This window comes from Hypanus sabinus, chromosome 13 (genome assembly GCF_030144855.1).
Source record: "Hypanus sabinus isolate sHypSab1 chromosome 13, sHypSab1.hap1, whole genome shotgun sequence".
NCBI classification, from domain to species: domain Eukaryota; kingdom Metazoa; phylum Chordata; class Chondrichthyes; order Myliobatiformes; family Dasyatidae; genus Hypanus; species Hypanus sabinus.
The window spans coordinates 67,642,620-67,664,932 of NC_082718.1; the positions used below are offsets into that span (position 1 = coordinate 67,642,620).

General features: G+C 43.8%; 1 protein-coding gene across 2 annotated transcripts in view; it reads left to right on the forward strand.

Annotated features, from left to right (window-relative positions):
* Window positions 1-22,313, forward strand: part of aldh1l2 (aldehyde dehydrogenase 1 family, member L2) — a 134,095-nt gene that overhangs the window by 41,023 nt on the left and 70,759 nt on the right. For both annotated transcript variants that reach the window (XM_059987849.1, XM_059987850.1), the window contains exons 6-9: window positions 7,709-7,798; window positions 16,896-17,030; window positions 17,724-17,849; window positions 22,034-22,125. In XM_059987849.1, the coding sequence (XP_059843832.1) occupies window positions 7,709-7,798; window positions 16,896-17,030; window positions 17,724-17,849; window positions 22,034-22,125 (443 nt within the window). The remainder of the gene's footprint in view (window positions 1-7,708; window positions 7,799-16,895; window positions 17,031-17,723; window positions 17,850-22,033; window positions 22,126-22,313) is intronic.

A 22,313-nucleotide genomic window follows, 5' to 3' on the forward strand; every position in this document is an offset into this window, starting at 1 on the left:
GATAGAGTTGTTGGGGAGGGTTTAAACTAGTTTGGCAGGGGAGTGGGAATCAGAATATGAGTGCAGGGATTGAGGTAGAAGGACAAGGGCAAGATGCTAAGAGTTCTGAGTTGATGAGGAAGGACAGGCAGGAGACAAAAGATAATTGTAGCCAGTTAAAGGGGTTGAAATGTGTCTATTTCAATGCTAGGAGTATTAGGAACAAGGAGGATGAACTTAGAGCATGGATTAGTACGTGGAACTACGATGTTGTGGCCATTACTGAAACTTGGTTGGAGGAAGGGCAGGATTGGATGATGCAGGTCCCGGTGTTCAGGTGTCTTAAAAGGAATAGGATGGGAGGTAGAAAAGGGGGGGGGGGAGTGGCATTGCTGGTCAGGAATAGTATCACGGCTGTAGAAAGGGAGGACGCTGCAGAGGGAGTGTCCACTGAGTCAGTCTGGGTGGAAGTCAGGAATAGGAAGGGATCAATCACTCTGCTGGGGGTAGTCTATAGACCCCCAAATAGCCCTCGGTACACCGAGGAGCAGATAAGTAGGCAGATTTTAGAATGGTGCACAAAATACAGGGTAGTAGTTATGGGTGATTTCAACTTCCCTCATATTGACTGACACCTCTTGAGTGCAAGGGGGATAGATGGGGCTGAATTTGTCAGGTGTGTTCAAGAAGGATTCTTGATGCTATATGTGGACCAGCCGACGAGAGGAGAGGCTATATTGGATGTAGTTCTGGGTAAAGAACCTGGTCAGGTGACCGACTTCTTGGTGGGGGAGCATTTTGGTGGGAGTGACCACAACTCACTTAGCTTCAGCATAGCTATAGAAAGGGATAAAATCAGACGAAATGGTAAAGTGCTTAACTGGGGAAGGGCTAACTTTGAAGGGATGAGGCAGGAACAAGTGAGAGTAAATTGGAAACAGATGTTCAAAGGGGAAAGCACAGAAGTAATGTGGGAGAGGTTTAGGGACCACTTGAGCTGGGTTCAGGATAGGTTTGTCCCACTGAGGCAAAGAAAAAATGGTAGGAAAAGGGAACAATAGACAATAGGTGCAGAAGTAGACCATTCGGCCCCTCAAGTCTGCACCGCCATTCTGAGATCATGGCTGATCATTCACTATCAATACCCAGTCCCTGCCTTGTCCCCATATCCCTTGATTCCCCTATCCATCAGATATCTATCTAGCTCCTTTTTGAAAGCATCCAGAGAATTGGCCTCCACCGTCTTCTGAGGCAGTGCATTCCACACCTCCACAACTCTCTGGGAGCTGACGAAACATGTGAGGCAACTCGTCAAGAGGAAAAGGAAGCATATGTTACATATAAGAAGCAGGAAATAGGAGAGGGCTTATGAGAAATATACTTCCACCCCTGGGTATCCGACTGGCCATCCTTAGGGTATTTGTTGAAAATCTGCTAGTTGCAGAAATTACATCATGAAAACTTGTAAAGACCACCGTGGACAACAGCAAAAGGTGTTCAGTGTATGGAACACACAAATGGAAAATGGGATTTCATGGGTCAGCCATTTCATGCGACAAGTGTCTTCAGCACACAAACATGTGGACCAAGTGAAGGAGGAGGTTACCTGACCACGTCCATAGAAGCTGCTCCAGACTTAAAAAAGTCTGTAGAATCCTCAATGGCAGCAACATTGCTCAGAATTGATTTCCAGACAGCCTGGAGCGAAAACAAAACACTGTACACTGAAAAATCATCCATTCTGAGGGACAATCCTACAAATAACAGCTTGCATTTCACATCACTCCTTTAAGGAAAGTTTTGGTGCAATCCCCCATTAATTCCAAGAGGGCATGTAAACATTCCCAAATATAACCTGCACACTCAGGATTTCTTGTCATTCCTGATATTAAACATAATTTATGAAAGCACTCTGCTTTCCCAAAAACTAATCCATAACAATCACCCAACAATAAACATAACATTTGGTGTTGGGTTAGCCCTCATTGCCTGCACTGACTAACGAGCAACAGCACTCTCCTCCTCTTATCTATGGTAATGAATGTTTCCACTTTTCAGCCATTGCACCACCTTCTTGGACAGTCAGAGACAGCTTGCCATCTCCCCAAAGCAGTTCGCGATCAGCAACAAATATGGGCCTCATTAACAGCCTGCAAATCCCATAACAAATCAAGAACCAGTCAGTGAGAAGTTGGGTTTATGACCAAGGTACGGTTGAGAACAAGCCAAAGCTTCAAGGCTTGGTGGAATGCGGGCGACAGCCAGGGGAACAATAGGAAAGCGTCATCGAGGCAAACCAGCAAGGCTGTGGCTCTGGAGCAGGGATGAAGAAAGTGTTACAGAGATGGAACAAATCATCATATGATAGAACAGATTTGGGATTAGAGAACTTCATGGTGAAATATGACACGAGGGGCTGGATCAGCTCTGTAAGTGGCCTGGGAGGATGGAATCCATGACCATGACACAATGTGGATGGGGGGAAAAGCAAAGAAAACAGACGGATGAGGCAGGAACTAGCAAAAGTAATTTGGAAACAGATGTCCAAAGGGGAAAGCACAGAAGTAATGTGGGAGAAGTTTAGGGGCCACTTGAGCTGGGTTCAGGATAGGTTTGTCCCACTGAGGCAAGGAAAAAATGGTAGGAAAAGGGAACCGTGGCTGACGAAACGTGAGGCAACTCGTCAAGAGGAAAATGGAAGAATATGTTAGAAACAAGAAGCAGGAAGTAGGAGGCACTTATGAGTAATACAGGGTAGCCAGGAAGGAGCTAAAGAAAAGACTTAGGAAAGCTCGAAGGGGGCATGAGAAGGCCTTGGCATGTAGGATTAAGGAGAACCCCAAGGCGTTCTATGCGTATATGAAGAACAGGAGGATGACGAGAATGAAGGTGGGACCGCTAAAGGATAAAGAGTGTAACATGTGCCTGGAGGCGGAGGAGGTTGGGGAGGTGCTAAATGAATACTTTGCTTCAGTATTCACAAGTGAAAAGGATCTTGATCAGGATGAGGTCGAAGTAGAGCAGGCCTGTGTGCTGGACATTGTGGACATTAAGGAAGAAGTATTGCTGGATCTTCTTAAAAACATTAAGATTGATAAATCCCCAGGGCTGGATATGATACACCCCAGGTTGTTGTGGGAATTGAGAGAAGAGATCGCAGGAACATTAGCTATGATCTTGGAATCCTCTTTGGCTACAGAGAAAGTGCCGGAGGACTGAAGAATGGCAAATGTAGTTCCCTTGTTTAAAAAAGGTAATAGGTAGAAACCAGGGAACTATAGACCGGTGAGTCTTAAGTCGGTGGTCTGCAAACTACCAGAAAGGATTCTTAAGGATAGGATCTACGAGCATTTGGAGAAATACAGTCTACTCATGGATAGTCAACATCACTTTGTGAAGGGAAGATTGTGCCTCACGAGCCTGATTGAGTTTTTTGAAGATGTAACAAAAGAAATTGATGAGGGTAGGGCAGTGGATGTGGTCTACATGGACTTTAGCAAGGCACTTGACAAGGTCCCTCACGAGAGACTCATCCAGAAAGTCATGAGGCATGGTTTAAGTGGAACCTTGGCTGTTTGGATAAAAAATTGGCTTAAAGGAAGAAAGCAAGGGTAGTTGTGGAAGGAAAGTATTCTGCCTGGAGGTCGGTGACTAGTGGAGTGCCGCAGGGATCTGTTCTGGGACCCCTGCTATTTGTGATTTTTATAAATGACCTGGATGTAGAGGCAGAAGGATGGGTGAGTAAGTTTGCGGATGTCACAAAGATCGGAGGAGTTGTGGATGGAGCTGCAGGTTGTCGAAGGTTACAAGAGGATATAGACAGGCTGCAGAGTTGGGCAGAAAAATGGCAGATGGAGTTCAATCTGGACAAGTGTGAGGGAATGCATTTTGGAAGGACAAACCAGAAGACTGAGTACAGGATTAATGGTCAGTTACTTAAGAGTGTGGATGAACAGAGGGACCTTGGGGTTCAAATCCATATATCCCTCAAGGTTGCTGCGCAGGTTGATGGGGTAGTTAAGAAGGCCTATGGATGCTAGGCTTCATTAACAGGAGTACTGAGTTCAAGAGTAGAGAGGTCATGTTGCAACTCTACAAATCTCTGGTGAGATCGCACTTAGAGTATTGTGTTCAATTCTGGTCACCTCATTATAGGAAGGATGTGGAAGCTATGGAGAGGGTGCAGAGGAGATTTACCAGGATGTTGCCTGGATTGGAGAGCAAGTCATATGAAGCAAGGTTAGCAGAGCTGGGGCTTTTCTCTTTGGAGTGTAGAAGAATGAGAGGGGACTTGATAGAGGTCTACAAGATTATGAGAGGCATAGATAGGGTGGATAAGTCAGTACCTGTTTCCCAGGGCACCAATAGCAAACACCAGAGGGCATATGTACAAAATTAAGGGAGGGAAGTTTAGGGGAGACATCAGGGGTAAGTTTTTTACACAGAGGGTTGTGAGTGCCTGGAATGACTTGCCAGGGATGGTGGTGGAGGCTAAAACGTTAGGGGTATTTAAGAGCCTCTTGGACAGGCACATGGATGAAAGAACAATGGAGGGTTATGGGGTAGTGTGGGTTTAGTACTTTTTTTTAAAAGGATTATATGGGTCGACACAACATGGAGGGCTGAAGGGCCTGTACTGTGCTGTAGTGTTCTATGGAATTATTTAAAAAATAGCATAGCAGTTGTCCTTGAGCTTGGTGGTATGTGCTTTTAGGCTTCTCCTTGTCTTCCTGATGAAGAGGGGTGAAGAGAGAATGTCCAGGGTGGGTGGGCTCTTGGATTATGTGGGCTGCTTTCTGGAGGCAGTGAGAAGTATTGACAGAATCCATGACCTGTATCCACACCTCTGCAGTTTCTTGCAGTCACGTGCAGAGCAGTTGTGATATCAAGCCCTTCTGCGTTCAGATAGTATGTTTCCGATGGTGCAAAGCTAAGTTTGTGAGGGTTGCTGAACTTCTGTAGTCTCCCGAGGAAGTAGAGGCCTTGGTGAGCTTTCTTGGCTGTGATGTCTATGTGGAGGCAGGAATGTTAATTGTGCAGCTGTACACCAATAACCACACAACATTCTGCTCACAACGGTGTAGCCCAGACTTGCATGCTCAGCAACTCGGCATGGCTGATTCGTAGTTGCATCATCAATGTCATGATTGTCCACATTTTCAAATGTAGCTGTGGGTCACTGACCCATTATTAGCTGTTTCCCAGCACCTGTAGCTTTCTCTCACATTCCCAGCAGCTGCCTCAATAACAGAAATACTGTGGCTTCAAGAGCAGGTGAAAGTCTGGGTGCTCTGCAATGGGTAATTCAGCACCTGACATCTCAATCAGTAAAGTACAGATCCAGGATTATGATGAAACACTCTCCACTCGCTTGGATGAGTGAAGTGCCAAGCAATGAAAGCTCAGTATCTTCCAGGACAAGCAGACCCCTCCCTACACCTGGTACACATCCCCTTGGCACAACTTTCCAGTTATGTGCCAGGCTACTACAACAGCAACACCAAGTCAGACAAGAGTTGCGAGTGCCTCGCCTGTTGTGACTGGGTCTAAATCATGGAAGAATTGCGTTGGGAGTTACTAGCTCCATCTCAACACCAAGCGGGTAGTCAGTTAATGGTGTTTTTGCCAGATTCTCAAAATAAATGAATGAAATTATTTTGTTTAAAAAAAAAACAACCAAACCTGGATGGGCAGAGTGCATTGAATGCACAATCCAAGCTCAAGGTATCCTGGCTGATGCTCATCAGCAATTACAACCGGCCCTTCAGACCTGCCCCATCACCAGACAGCTGATCACCCTTTTCCTGAACTGTCCTCTGGTCAAAGCCTGACAGGCAAAGTGTAGAGACCATAAGCCTATCCTGGGGTTGGAGGACCATCTGTGGGGTGGTGGGAGGAAGGGAAGGGGCTTATTTTGCTGTTGCTGTTTTGTTGCTTGTTGTGCTCTGTGATAATGGTCATGCTTTGTTGGTGCTGGAATGTCTGGCTGCCGTTGGCATATGCTTGGGTGTGTTGGGTGTTCGCACAAGTAGTACATTTCACTTTGTGTATGTGATACATAAATCAGAATCTGTATTCTTTGATTATCTCTTTTTCTGGAGCTCTGTCTCTGGCTTTAATAAATTCCAGGATAGAAAATTCTAAATATTCGCCACCACCTGAGTGAAGAATTTTCTCCATCTCTACCTCCTTCCTTTTCTGAAAGTTGCGCTCTAGTTCTGTATTCTTTGCATGGGGAAGCACACTCCCTCATCCAGCCTTTTGAGCCCTCCATGTATTAGTAAGTTTCAATGAGGTCTCTCATTCCTTTCAATGCTGTCAGATGCGGTGAGGTCTCCTCATCAATTCCTCATTGAGCTGCTGTCCTAGTATCTGTCCAATGACCCAGCACTGAACTCCCTCTCTGAGAAGCACATCCTTGCTTGCACAAATGAACCATATACCAGAATCCAGGTATGGTCTCGTGCAGGCTCTGTGTCATTGCACTGGGACGTATTTCGTCATGTATTCAAATACTTTGGGAACAAAGTCCAACCTCTCACTTGTAACACCTGCATGTTGGTTATTCGTAGTCCTGTGCAGGGTCACGCAGATCTCTGAATACCTATAGTTCCCAATCTCCTGCTTTACTGTTTTGTGCTCTTAATTGGTTTGGGATGCCCAAGGTGGTGAAGGGACTGTGGAAATACAATATGCACATTCTGTGGGATGCACACATTTGAAATTATTTTTGGACCAAATCTCCACTGAGAAAATATTTTTTCTTTTCTAATTAAGATTAGCGTTATAACTGGCTTTGGGGCATTCTGATGTCCATCTGCATTTATGCAAACACCAAAACTCCAGTTTCCATCAGATGAACACAGTGATATGGAACCCATTCCTTCAGACTTCACTATTGGTCCTGGAACAAACGAGTGCCTCCCTATCCTGGGCTCATGGCAAGATGTTTTCAGATTAACTAATTACAAAGTATTTCTTGGTGGCAGCTTTTTACTAATATTGGCAGAGACTATGTGACTGAAGGGGAGCAGGTGACATGGAAGATCATCTTCCCTCTCTGACTGCTCGTGTTAGGCTTAAATTACATCTAGTTCTCATTTCTTCTTTAAATGTCACTTCAGCATATTCCAAAGTAGAAATTGTCAGCCACTTGGCACTGAGTGTTGACAGTAGCACCTCTGGAAAGAGAGAGGAGGAGACAGGTCCTTTTGGGTGTCTCTTTTTACCAACTAATTTAAAGAAATGTGTTGGTGAAGCTGATGCAAATACTGTAACTTTAATAACAACAATGTTCTTTTTGGCATTGTGCACAATTAAAGGCATTGAAAATGATTTCTGTGTTGTGAAATATGTAAACTGAGCCCACTTCTCACAGAGGTACTGGCTAAAGGGATTGCGTTGTCACCTTGGTGGTAAAACAATAGTCTGTGGCCAAATCAGTACTCTTCATTGTGAGTTTGTCACCACACCACTGCCCAAACTGCCCAAACTATGCCCTAAAGGTGGGGAGAGTCCTAGACTTTTGGAGATGGTGATTTAGGAACAGTGATGGGGAATGTTGTCATGATGTAACAAAACCTGAATCATTCAAAGCACCATCATCAGAGTAGTGAATTACAAAATAATGTCATTGCACAGAGGGGCCTGAAAAAGCTTGTTGCTGTTTTGTTAGGTAAGAATGTGACATTTGACTGTGTTGAAAACAGTTCATTCTGTTCTTGCTCAGATTTGCTGGGATCAGTCAGCAGAGTCCATCCATAACTGGATCCGTGGTCATGATAAAGTTCCTGGAGCATGGACAGTCATCAATGGGCAGGTACCTCTCACTAACTTCCTTTGTGTAACCTGGCATGCCAGCATTGGTCAAATAATATGCATTGTCAACTAATGTAACTTCAGGTTGGGTTAGCATTTAATGTGCCCAGAAGTTGGGCATGACCCTCTAGTGGTAGAGTGAGTGCCCTCTGCTTTTGGCTGTTTGTGATTTAATATATTTGTCAATTTGCGCCCTTCTTTGCTGAGATATAATCAGAAGAAGTCATCACCCTGACACAGTGGTGTCATGAAAGCAATCTCTCCCTCACTGTTGCAAAGACAAAGGAGCTGGTTGTGGACTACAGGAGGAATGGAGACAGGCTTAACCCCTATTGACTTCAATGGATTTGGGGTTGAGAGGGTGAACAGCTTTATGTTCCTCCGCATACACATTACTGAGGACCTCACGTGGTCTGTACACACCAGCTTTATGGTGAAAAAAGCACAGCTGCGCCTCTTTCACCTCAGACAGTTGAAGAAGTTTGGTATGGACCCCCAAATCCTAAGAGTTTTCTACAGAGGCACAATTGAGAGCATCACTGCCTGCTATGGGAATTGTACTTCCCTCAATCACAGGACTCTGCGGAGAGTGGCGCGGACAGCCCAGTGCATCTATAGATGTGAACTTCCCACTATTCAGGTCATTTATAAAGGCAGGTATGTAAAAAGGGCTCGAAGGATCATTGGGGACCCAAGTCACCCCAACCACAAACTGTTCCAGCTGCAACCATCCGGGAAACGGTATCACAACAAAAAAGCCAGGACCAACGGGCTCTGGGACAGCTTCTTCCACCAGATCATCAGACTGCTTAGCTCATGCTGACACAACTGTATTTCTATGTTATATTGACTGCCCTTTTGTACATACAACTTATTATAAATTGCACATTTAGATGGAGATGTAACAAAGATTTTTACTCCTCGTACATGAAGGATGTAAGTAATAAGTTCAATTCGATTCAGTTATCTGGAGTTTACCTTTGTTGTATTATGTGGCATTCCATCATCATCTTGTGCCTCGTTGTTTGAGATAAATCTAGTTACTTTCGGGAAGGTGAACCACGGCGACATGTTGCGAGCAGCTTTCAAAACTAGACATAAATTACTCTCATTGCAATCTGCAGCCTGTAATTTCCCTTTAAAATGTACTTTTGAACCATCATAACCAGTTAGCAATTTCACCAACTTCTGAAGGACTTGGACTCGAGGACAAAAAAGAGGAAGGAAGGAAGGGAGGGAGTGAGGGTTCCAAGCCAGGCTAAAATGGATTGTGGAAGTACTTCCACTTAGCATCTTGTTACCAAATGTACAGTCACTGGAGAGCAAGACTAAGCACTTAATGGCAAGATTGATGTTTTGGAGGAAAATGAGTTGTTGTGTTCTCTACCTCACGCCAGACAGGCTGGGTATTTCAGTAAGAACCGAGGGCTTCTCGATACACAGCATGGGCTGGACTGTTGATTCAGAAAAGGCAGAAGATGGGGGTCTGTGTTTCATGAGAACTCCTTGTGGTGCTTGGACTCCGCAGAGTTGTTGCACTCTTATTCTACTGACCTGCACATCTAACGATTAAGTGCCGACCATTCTACTTACCAAGGGAACTCTCCGTGATCCTGACTGCAAATTACAAACCACTAAAGGCAAGCATTCGATGCTGGCATCGGCAAACAAGAAAGGGCCTACCCCAACACCTTTCAAATCATTGTCAGGCTTGATCGAAGAAATCTCTGTCCAATTATCATTAATATATCACCTGCAGTACCAGGGATCCCAATAAGCTCGATCTCTGCTGTACTATGATTAAAAATACCAACCATTCCATGCTTGGACCACATTTCAGAAAATCTGTTCACTTGACTGTCTTCCTACCTGCACATGGGCAAAAGCTAAGAGCAAGGCTCCAGAGATAAGGACAAAGAGATGGTCACGAGTGGCAGAGGAGCAGTACGGAATTGCTTCGAGTCAGTGGACCAGGCCATGTTCAAGGATTTATCAGAGAATCTAAACAAATACTTCATGGTTGACATGGATTTTATAAAACAACAGTCATAGATGAGTGTGTTCTCACAAAATCATTCAGTATCTTCCCTTACCAGAAGCCCTGGATGAATTATGAGTTTCACAGTCCGTTGAGGGCCAGATCAATGGCACTCAGGTCTGGCAACCAAGCAAAGTACAAGAGGGCCAGGTACGATCTCTGGAATGTCACCTCACCTGTAAGATGGCTATTCCTAAACAAACCTAAACATTGAAGGATCCTCAGCTGTGGCAAGGTTTGAATCTTATCACCTCTTACAAAGTGAAACCAAGTGACATAGATGACAGCAAGGTTTTTCTCCCAGATGAGCTTTATGCATTTTATACTCACTTTGATGTTCAAAATATGGAGGCGCCTTCACAAACTCTCGCAGCTTCCAATGACCTTGTGATTTCAGTCTCACAGGAGAGTAAATCTATGGAAACATCTGGTTCAGAACAGGAACCTGGCTGAATATGAAAGACCTGAACTGATCATTGTGTTTTGTAGCTCCAGAAAGAAAACACAGGAGACTGGGATAAACGTGTCTAACTTTGTCTTTACTTATGCGAGGCACATGCTTATGGCATGATGACGTGTTAATATGCACACACATAAGGTGCCTATAAAATGTATTCACCCTTCCCCCTGAAAGTTTTCATGTTTTATTGTCTTACAACATTGAAACACAGTGGATTTAATTTGGCTTTTTTAAAACTGATCAGCAGAAAAAGACTTTCGTGTTAAAGTGAAAACAGATGTCTATTAAGTGATATTGTTACGTACACGTGACACATGACAGTGGTACCCTTGTCACGTGACTGGGGTTGAAGCTATACTGGACTTGAGGTAATGGTCTTGTGATGGTGGAGTGACGTCATTTTCCCGCCAGTAGAGATCATGTGACAGGTTTTTTTTTACAGGTTATAAAAGGAAGACCCCACCCTGTGAGGAGGGGCAGTTCGTGGCTGGATTTGCCAAGTTGACTTCATGCCACTGCGTGATTTGATCTGATGACGCAGTTTAGTTGAAGGATGAAGTTTTTATCTAATGCCTAAAGTTTAAAAGGTCATTGCCAGCAGTTTCTTTACAATACTGCTAGTTTGAGAATCAGTGGAGAGTGAAGATCGGAGTTCGGGAGTTAAAGATCGAGGAGAATCCATTTTCGATGGTGAAATGGGTTCAACCTTATTTAATCCTTATTTAGAAGGAATTCGTTGACTGTTCTCGTGTTAATCTCTGCGGGATAGCAGAAGATTGAGGACAGTGTGATAAAGGAAAGGTCAGTGCCTTTAAGCCATTTCGTTTTGTTTCGTAAATTCTTCGTGGGAAAAGTTCGACGCCAGGAATCGAAGCAAAACGACGTGAAAGAGAATTTAAATCGTCTTATAAAGTCTCTCCTTTTAAATGGACTGTGAGCATTTTTACCTTTTGGCAATACTACTTAAAAGAACTGTTTTTGCAACATCGCTTTAAGAACTGTTTGAGCTGCATCGCTTTAAGAACTGTTTAAGCTGCCGCATATAGCAGCTGTTTTCCGGTTACGTTGATGTTTGTTTACTTTTGGGGGGTTTGTTTTCAGTGTTTAATAAAAGTGTTATTTGTTATAAAATCCCTTGTCGAACTCATATATTTATTGTTGCCTGAATACGTAACAATATGTTTGCAATTAATTTATAAAACACAAAATTATTGATTACATAAGTAATCACCCCCTTTAATATGACACCAAATTAACACTGGTGTGGCCAATTGGTTTTAGAAGTCACATAATTAGCTAAATGGAGATCACCTGTGTGTAGTCAGGGTGTTTCAATTGATCGTAGTAAAAATACACCTGTATCTGGAAGGTCCAACTGCTGGCAAATCAGTATCCTGGCAAAGTATACTCCAAGCAACTCTGCGAAAAGGCTTTTGAAAAGCCCAAGTCAGGAGATGAATACAAGAAAATTTCCAAGTCACTGAATATCCCTTGGAGCACAGTTAAGTCAATCATCAAGAAATGGAAAGAATATGGCACATCTATAAATCTGCCTAGAGCAGGCCATATTCAAAGACTGAGTGACCGTGCAAGAAGGGGAACTAGTGGGGGAGGCCACCAAGAGACGAACGTCAACTTTGGAGGAGTGTCAACGATGGCTGTGATGGGAGACTGTGGATACAACAACTGTTGCCCGGGTGCTTCACCAGTCACAGCTTTATGGGAGAGACGCAAAGAGAAAGCCACTGTTGGGGAAAAAAAACTCACATGAAATCTCAGCTAGAGTTTGCCAGAAGATGTGTGGGGAAGAAGGTTCTCTGGTATGATGAAACCAAAATTGAGCTTTTTGGCCATCAGACTAAATGCTGTCTTTGGCAGATTTGTTTTCCAGCAAGGCAATGACCACAACCATAAAGCCAAAGTTTCACAGGAAATGGCTTAAAAACAACAAAGTTAATGTCCTGGAGTTGCCAAGTCAGAGTCCAGATCTCAATCCAATTGAGAATTTGTGGCTGGAGTTGATAAGAGCTGTACACTCACAATCCCCATGCAATCTGACAGCTTGAGCAGATTTGTAAAGAAGAAAGGGAAAAATTGCAGTCCAGATGTGTAAAGTTGATAGAGACCTATCCACTCAGACTCAAGACTATAATTGATGTCAAAAGTGCATCTACTAAATACTGACTTGAAGGAGGTGAATCATTATGCAATCAATTGTTTTGTGTTTTATATTTGTAATTAATTTAGATCATTTTGTAGAAATCTGTTTTCACTTTGACATGAAAGAGTCTGTTGATCCGTGTTAGAAAAACAAATCCATTGCGATTCAATATTGTAAAGCTATAAAACGTGAAAGCTTCCTGGGGGTAGGGGGTGAATACATTTTATTGGCACTGTATATAAGTAATTGTGTGTGTGTATATGGGCTGAGGGTATTGATCTACTTTTAGTACTGGGTTGATGGTGGCCTGAAAATTACCACAGATCTTGATAGACCCATCCTTCTTGGCTTCTGGGACCACTGGCAATTCCCAAGAACTCCACTCAGCCTTTAAAAGAACTCCTTCAGCCTCCTTGTGATCTAGCTTATTGGCTATTTTATCATGGATGGTGTAAGGAACTGAATGGACTTTGCAAAACTTGGTTGTGGCAATTTTAATTGGTATTATTTTACCAATGTTTGAGTTTTCCAATCCTATCCGTGAACACTTCTGTGACCTTATCCAGTACTTTTCTTAATCCACTTCCCATTGACTCTATTGCAAAGGCTGTGGCATGCAAATTGTGGATGAATCTACAATCAAGTGTAGTTACCTCAGCCTACCACAGCACCACACAGTACTGGCCCCCTTGTTTTTACCATGTGCAAGCCCTATGTGCCTTGTTGGATGTTGTATTTCACTGTTATGAATGTCATTCCCGCAGTCTAAGTTCTCAGTTGGAAATCTGCAGGCTTCAGTGTAGTATCTTTGAAATGGTGTTCAAACTCATTTTGTGGAACGATTGAAACGGCTGAGTCCAATTCCATTTTAATTAATTTGCCATTCACTTCTGGTGTAAGCCACATTGCTTGTTTCCTGTTAGTTTTCTCATTGTAAATGAGAGAGTGCAGGTATCCTCACCACCTTCACAGTCTAGAATAATGATCCCCTACCTCGGCCATAGTGAAAGGTGAGATTGATCTATTAAATCGATAAGTTACGCTCATGTGCACAGGGGCAGAGGGGACCAGAAGTAGAAACACCAGGGGACGCCTCCCTTTTTTGCACCACAGACCTGTTTAATTTTGACAATATTCTTGTGGACCGGCTGACCGGGTGGGGGGGGGGGGGGGGGGGTGTTTAACACGACCAGAATACAGCAAACTTTGAAGCAGGTTCCTTATGTCCAATCTGTTCCTCAATTTAGTTTATGTGGCTTTCAGCACTTGCTTCTGTCCCACTTGCTCACATTTTTTCTGTTTGAAAAAGTCAACCAATTTGTCTTTAAGTTCAGGGTGCTTGGACTCAAGGTGCCGAAGCAGTTTTGAGGGCTTCATTGCCTCATTAGACAGTCTCCCGCCCGCTGCCAACCGAGCGAGGAGTGCGACAGGATGCGTGCCCACCCCCCCCCCCCCCCCCCCCCCCGTAGGATCTATCGGTCGACAAAAAATCTATCGGATGACTTAAGTAGATCGCAGCAAGGTAGTTGCTCTGCTACTGATGAAACCCAGACCCCGATTTAGGTCGTCTGCGAATAATTTAGCACCAGGTTCCAGGCCAGCAGCAACGGCACTTCCCGCCGACCACGCGAGGCGAACCAGTGATCCCTGGCACTAGGGCATCGCTGTGTTTAGGCAACTGATGACCTCATGTGGGTTCAAGTTTAACAGTGGGCGTGACAGGGAATGAGGAAAGGTGCAGTTGACTCGTATAGTTTCATATTGACAAATCATATCATTTCCTTGTAGCCCAGTGATTGGGGACCACTGAAGTACACTACTGACTAAATCGTTTAAAAACAGCTCAGATTGTACTTCCAACTTGAGGCCTTCATTTGGGCTAATTTTATTTGAATTACACAAAATACTTCTGTCAAACTTTTAAAATAAATCAAACAAGAAAACACAACTAGCATATCAAACAGGCCATAGTTGTCTTTCTTTAAGAATATAACAATACTTCACACCTTTAATTGTAAGTTTCATTATCTTACTTTTTTCAACATGAAAAATAAATGAATAAAAATTGACTGTGTGCTGACTGGGGCTGAATACTTTCTGCCAGTTCCCTGAAATTTGGCTCATAACTACAGACAGCCAGTCTGAGACAGTCTGTGAGGTGTCTGTCAGTAAGACAGCTACGGTACTTAGATTTAATAATTTTTATCTGTGAAAATGCAATTTCACACGGATAAGTTGACCCAAAGTAGGCACTGACCTTTAGTGCACATGGTGAGATGAGGAAACTTGGCTCTGCTGACAAGCCCCCAAAAGTCACCGACCCTTCATCTTGCTTTAAACTCAATGTCACTTTGCAAATCAATTATTTCCATTTCCGTATCACTTGGCACACCAAATACTTGCTGGAATTTGGCTGCTATCTGTTCTATATCGATCAGCAGAAATGGATTTGAAATAAATGCTGCAAAATCTTCCATGATGTTTACCTCTCCAAAACGCCAATCGAACTGTATTGCCAGTTCATCTAGGTAAGCACAATACTGCTCAGGGCGAAAAGCATTTTTTTCCTTGATGCCCTGTAACATCTTTTCCAAGTTGGGAAAGTGTGTCAGCCTCCTTTAAATTTGAAATCCAAACACCGTGCTTGGCCTTAAGCGCATTTACTGAGCTTATCATGTGGGGCAGGTGTCAGTTTTTTCCCATGAGCTCATTCTTCAGTGCATTTAATTTCGCTGTTACGTCTGTCAGAAACCCTAAATCCAGGAGCCACGCATCATCTGACAATTCCTCGTGCTCCACATTTCTTGTCGACAGAAAAGTCTTTATCTCAATCAGCAAGTCAACAAATCGCTGCAGCACTTTGTCACGACTCAACCACGTCAGCATGAAAAATTATATCTCTGCAAGCAGCATCGAGCTCATCCAATAACGCCTTGAATAAGCGATGCTGAAGCGCTTTTGCTCGAATCAAGTTGATCAGTGACAACCAGTGTCATTACATGAGGAAAGTCCACGACTTTCCCAGCCAAGGCCTGCTGATGAATCACACAGTGGTAATCTAGGAAGTCGGGAAAAACAGGGTCATTATGGCACAGTGCTATAAGGCCAACACACACACCGTGCATCGCTGGAGCCCCATCAGTAGTAATTGCCACCAGTTTATGAATGGGGATGTCATGTTTCATGTTCACAGACATATTTTTAAACTCATTATAAATATCCTCACCTCTCATTCTCTCCTTTAATTGCAAAAGAGTGAGGAAGTCCTCCTTTGTTCTAAAATCCTGGAATGCCATTCTGACAAATACAACAAGCTGAGCTGTTTGCATTACATCCAGGGATTCATCAAACTGCAGTGAAAAATATTCACAGAATGACAAGTCCTTTAACACTTGTCGACCCACGTCCTCTGACAGTGACTCTACCCTCCTTGTCACTGTTGCAGGGCCAAGCGGTATATTATTTATTGTCGTTTTGATGTTGTCTTTGTTTTTAAAGTCATTAAAAACGGTCTCTGTGGTAATGGCAATTGCTTCTTTGAATAAATCGCCATCTGTAAAAGGCTTCTTGTGTTTAGTCAAAAGGTAACTTACATGAAATAATACTTCAATAGCAGCCTTATTTTGAGCAGCAGGTTTTGTGAAAGATGATTGCTGGGCCTTCAACCCCGATTTCAGCTCCACAACTTTCCTTGCATGGATTGTGCTCTTTGGGGGGTAGGTGTCTTTAACTTTCCGGTGGTTGGTGTTGTAGTGCCACTCCAGATTCCCTCTTTTAGTCAGTGCTTGTGTTTGGTGGCACAACATACATACACACTTGTCTTTCACCAAGGTAAATAGAAATTCCTGTTCCCATTCTGATTGGAATTTGTACGTTTTCACCTTCTTTTGTGGAGCCTCCGCCATGCTAGCTGGCTGCCTTGCAGGATACCACGAGCGAGTGCTGTATGTTGATGTTTGCGACAGTCTGTACTCTTCTCTAATCTAATTGGTCACTTTGATGATGCACAAGCTATGCTAAAACCATGGTACATGATGGGGAAGCTATACACACATGCGTACTGGGCAGAAAGAACAAAACTAAAACCCCACAACCCAGAAACATTTTCTCTTCACAAACAACCTTCCGCAGTGAAAGTATTGCTATATTACCATTATCCTAATGTAATTACTTCTGATTTTTAAAAAATTTTTTCGGGATCTACTGGGAAAGTTTCAAAGATCGACTAGTCAATCGCGATCGACGGGTTGGTGACCACTAGACTAGAATCTCAGGCCTGGGAGCCTGTTGTTTATAGATGCAGTTTATCCTTTGCTCTCCTTGCATCTATAGTATCTTCTAATGGTGGTCTGTGCTACTGAGCTGGTTCCATTCTAAACAATACCTGGTATTAAATTACTGCACAGTCAGTAACCGTTGTGCACTGTTGTCTATTTCAGCCTGTCACTTTGTATGGTTCGTCCCTGTATAAAGGTGCAGTCCCGTCAGGCCAGCCATTGGAGATCAGTGGGGCGAGTAAACCTGGCCTGGTAACCACCAATGGACTGGTGCTCTTCGGCAATGATGGGAACATGGTAAGGTTGTCCTCTCAGGCTCACGGTGCTCTTTCCTTCTGACAAATGTCAATGTTTGTGAAATCCTGGCAAGTCCTGAAGAATGTCAGGACATTGTTGTGTTCTCCAAAAGCACTTTAGCTGAGAACAAACAAATGCATTTGGCACTAGTGAGAAGTCCAGGCATCAACTAATGTATTTATCCTGAAGGCTCTTTCTGAATCTGTGTTTGTAAAAGTATAAGGAATGAAACAATGAGTTCTTGGTCACTGTTATTTTTAAAAAAAAAGCTCAACATCAAAAAAAGAAGTCAAAATGTTTCCAAATTTGTTCCTGCCTGCCTCTCTTTGCCACCACTGGAACCCACGTAGTCCGGGTACCTGGTGATCACTGGGATAAAGGATGGCATGGTGGTTAGCTCACTGGGTTTGGTATATGGGGCTTTACATCATTGATGTGGACAATGAAAAGGCCGTATCAGTATTCACTGTAAATGCACATTGCACAGGTTTAATGAAATGAGGTTGACTTCCTGTGATTACCTGGTCTGACAGTCTGGAAACTGACAGATACAGCCTCATCCTCTTCTCTGAGAAGGGAACTGGTCTGGCAGAGCTTGTTTGAAATTTTAAGGGCCCACCTAGGTATTTGGTCCTGGTGAGTGGGTTGATGGTATACAAAGCAGTCCTTGATTGCTCTTAATGACTCTTACAGTTGATGGTTAGAAACCTTCAGTTTGAAGATGGGAAGATGATTCCTGCCTCCAAATATTTCTCTGCTGGTGACGCAGCCACTGTGGAATTGACAGATGAAGAGAAGAGAATTGCTGAAGATATAAGGGTAGGTTTTGAATTTGTTCATATCTGTTGCAATGTCAAGGAGACCTGTGAATTCAGTTGCCCACCACCTCAACTTGAGGGTGATCCAATCAAGTTGTGAATGTCTTGGAGGAAGGGGTCCTTGAAGTCCTGTGTGAAATGTGATGAGTTAGTGAAAAGCTGAGGGATTGAGGTGCGCTGGTGTCCCAATCAAACTCCTGCCTGACTGACTTCTGTGTCCATGGTCCACTCTGGAGCAGCCCTTCTAGTATTTCATAACATGCTTCTGGAAATATTTGAAATAGTTCTGTCAAGGTTGGCAACAGAATTTTAAAAATAAATTTGAATTACTGAGAAAGCAGCTGGTTAAACAGATGAAATTGGGTTGGTACCCTCAAGGTGACATTCAGGCTGAATTCTCTCATTAATCTTCACATCTTAAGTGCTCCAATTCTGCTTTTTTTTAAATTTAGAGATCTAGCTTTGGACCTGGTCAGCCCAAGGCACTCAATCACACCCATGTGACCAATTGACTTGTCTTTGGGACACAGGAGGAAACCGGAGCAGTCGCAGAGAGAGCGGCCAAACTCCTCACAGCAATCGAACCTGGGTTGCTGGCGCTGTAGTAGCATCACACTAACCATGCTACAGTGCCACCCTGAATAGTAATTGATTCTTGTAGTGTTACACTACAGTGCCACCCTGAACAGTAATTGATTCTTTATTCCCAAAATATAGTTTAGGTCATGGGGGGGGGGGGGGGCGGGTGAAATACACCTGTAGTGATCCCAGAGCTCCTATGTTACCTGCAGTTTCTCCAGGAGATTTCACTGGTGTTGGTGTGAGAGTGGAATGAACTGTCAGTGATTGTGTTTTTTTGTTGCCAGTTTGTGGGGAGGGCAGGGATTGTGTTCCATCTGCTTATTGCCTGTGGCTAGAGCTGGATCAAACTCTAATATCATTCTGTGGAAAAGCTTGTGTGCATTAAGTTTGAGTGCTGTGTGTATATGATACCAACCCCGATTCTGCACATTCTCCCTGTCCCTGTTACCAAGAGCCTGCTAGCAGGGAGATGTCACTGACACTGAGCACACTGCCACCTGCCAGGCTCCTTGTTGAGCTAAGTTTCCTCAGAGGCAAAGCCAAGGGGGAAATGTAACTTCAGACATAGCATCAGTTTCTACACACACATTTGTCTTCATGCTCTCTCGACCTCTGCACGAACTCCATGATGTCAGGCACCGACACTGGTTGCAAAGATTGTGCCTCCAGTTTAGAACCATAGAATACTACAGCACAGTACAGGCCCTCCATGTTGTGCTGACCCATATAATCCTTTAAAAAAAGTACAAAACCCATACTACCCCATAACCCTCCATTTTTCTTTCATCCATGTGCCTGTCCAAGAGGCTCTTAAATACCCCTAATGTTTTAGCCTCCACCACCATCCCTGGCAATTCATTCCAGGCACTCACAACCCTCTGTGTAAAAAACTTACTCCTGATGTCTCCCCTAAACTTCCCTCCCTTAATTTTGTACGTATGCCCTCTGGTGTTTGCTGTTGGTGCCCTGGGAAACAGGTACTGACTATCCACCTATGCCTCTCATAATCTTGTAGACCTCTATCAAGTCCCCTCTCATTCTTCTATGCTCCAAAGAGAAAAGTCCCAGCTCTGCTAACCTAGCTTTATATGACTTGGTCTCCAAACCAGGCAACATGCTGGTAAATCTCCTCTGCACTCTCTCCATAGCTTCCACATCCTTCCTATAATGAGGTGACCAGTAAGTGTGGTCTCACCAGAGATTTGTAGAGTTGCAACATGACCTCTCTACTCTTGAACTCAGTACTCCTGTTAATGAAGCCTAGCATCCATAGGCCTTCTTAACTACCCCATCAACCTGCGCAGCAACCTTGAGGGATATATGGATTTGAACCCCAAGGTCCCTTTGTTCATCCACACTCTTAAGTAACTGACCATTAATCCTGTACTCAGTCTTCTGGTTTGTCCTTCCAAAATGCATTCCCTCACACTTGTCCAGATTGAACTCCATCTGCCATTTTTCTGCCCAACTCTGCAGCCTGTCTGTATCCTCTTGTAACCTTCAACAACCTACAGCTCCATCCACAACTCCTTCAATCTTCGTATCATCCGCAAACTTACTCACCCATCCTTCCGCCTCTACATCCAGGTCATTTATAAAAATCACAAATAGCAGGGGTCCCAGAACAGATCCCTGCGGCACTCCACTAGTCACCGACCTCCAGGCAGAATACTTTCCTTCCACAACTACCCTCTGCTTTCTTCCTTTAAGCCAATTTTTTATCCAAACAGCCAAGGTTCCACTTAAACCATGCCTCATGACTTTCTGGATGAGTCTCTCGTGAGGGACCTTGTCAAGTGCCTTGCTAAAGTCCATGTAGACCACATCCACTGCCCTACCCTCATCAATTTCTTTTGTTACATCTTCAAAAAACTCAATCAGGCTCGTGAGGCACAATCTTCCCTTCACAAAGTGATGTTGACTATCCATGAGTAGACTGTATTTCTCCAAATGCTCGTAGATCCTATCCTTAAGAATCCTTTCTGGTAGTTTGCAGACCACCGACTTAAGACTCACCGGTCTATAGTTCCCTGGTTTCTACCTATTACCTTTTTTAAACAAGGGAACTACATTTGCCATTCTTCAGTCCTCCGGCACTTTCTCTGTAGCCAAAGAGGATTCCAAGATCATAGCTAATGTTCCTGCGATCTCTTCTCTCAATTCCCACAACAACCTGGGGTGTATCATATCCAGCCCTGGGGATTTATCAATCTTAATGTTTTTAAGAAGATCCAGCAATACTTCTTCCTTAATGTCCACAATGTCCAGCACACAGGCCTGCTCTACTTCGACCTCATCCTGATCAAGATCCTTTTCACTTGTGAATACTGAAGCAAAGTATTCATTTAGCACCTCCCCAACCTCCTCCGCCTCCAGGCACATGTTACACTCTTTATCCTTTAGCGGTCCCACCTTCATTCTCGTCATCCTCCTGTTCTTCATATACGCATAGAACGCCTTGGGGTTCTCCTTAATCCTACATGCCAAGGCCTTCTCATGCCCCCTTCGAGCTTTCCTAAGTCTTTTCTTTAGCTCCTTCCTGGCTACCCTGTATTACTCATAAGTGCCTCCTACTTCCTGCTTCTTGTTTCTAACATATTCTTCCATTTTCCTCTTGACGAGTTGCCTCACGTTTCGTCAGCCACGGTTCCCTTTTCCTACCATTTTTTCCTTGCCTCAGTGGGACAAACCTATCCTGAACCCAGCTCAAGTGGCCCCTAAACTTCTCCCACATTACTTCTGTGCTTTCCCCTTTGGACATCTGTTTCCAAATTACTTTTGCTAGTTCCTGCCTCATCCGTCTGTTTTCTTTGCTTTTCCCCCCATCCACATTGTGTCATGGTCATGGATTCCATCCTCCCAGGCCACTTACAGAGCTGATCCAGCCCCTCGTGTCATATTTCACCATGAAGTTCTCTAATCCCAAATCTGTTCTATCATATGATGATTTGTTCCATCTCTGTAACACTTTCTTCATCCCTGCTCCAGAGCCACAGCCTTGCTGGTTTGCCTCGATGACGCTTTCCTATTGTTCCCCTGGCTGTCGCCCGCATTCCACCAAGCCTTGAAGCTTTGGCTTGTTCTCAACCGTACCTTGGTCATAAACCCAACTTCTCACTGACTGGTTCTTGATTTGTTATGGGATTTGCAGGCTGTTAATGAGGCCCATATTTGTTGCTGATCGCGAACTGCTTTGGGGAGATGGCAAGCTGTCTCTGACTGTCCAAGAAGGTGGTGCAATGGCTGAAAAGTGGAAACATTCATTACCATAGATAAGAGGAGGAGAGTGCTGTTGCTCGTTAGTCAGTGCAGGCAATGAGGGCTAACCCAACACCAAATGTTATGTTTATTGTTGGGTGATTGTTATGGATTAGTTTTTGGGAAAGCAGAGTGCTTTCATAAATTATGTTTAATATCAGGAATGACAAGAAATCCTGAGTGTGCAGGTTATATTTGGGAATGTTTACATGCCCTCTTGGAATTAATGGGGGATTGCACCAAAACTTTCCTTAAAGGAGTGATGTGAAATGCAAGCTGTTATTTGTAGGATTGTCCCTCAGAATGGATGATTTTTCAGTGTACAGTGTTTTGTTTTCGCTCCAGGCTGTCTGGAAATCAATTCTGAGCAATGTTGCTGCCATTGAGGATTCTACAGACTTTTTTAAGTCTGGAGCAGCTTCTATGGACGTGGTCAGGTAACCTCCTCCTTCACTTGGTCCACATGTTTGTGTGCTGAAGACACTTGTCGCATGAAATGGCTGACCCATGAAATCCCATTTTCCATTTGTGTGTTCCATACACTGAACACCTTTTGCTGTTGTCCACGGTGGTCTTTACAAGTTTTCATGATGTAATTTCTGCAACTAGCAGATTTTCAACAAAT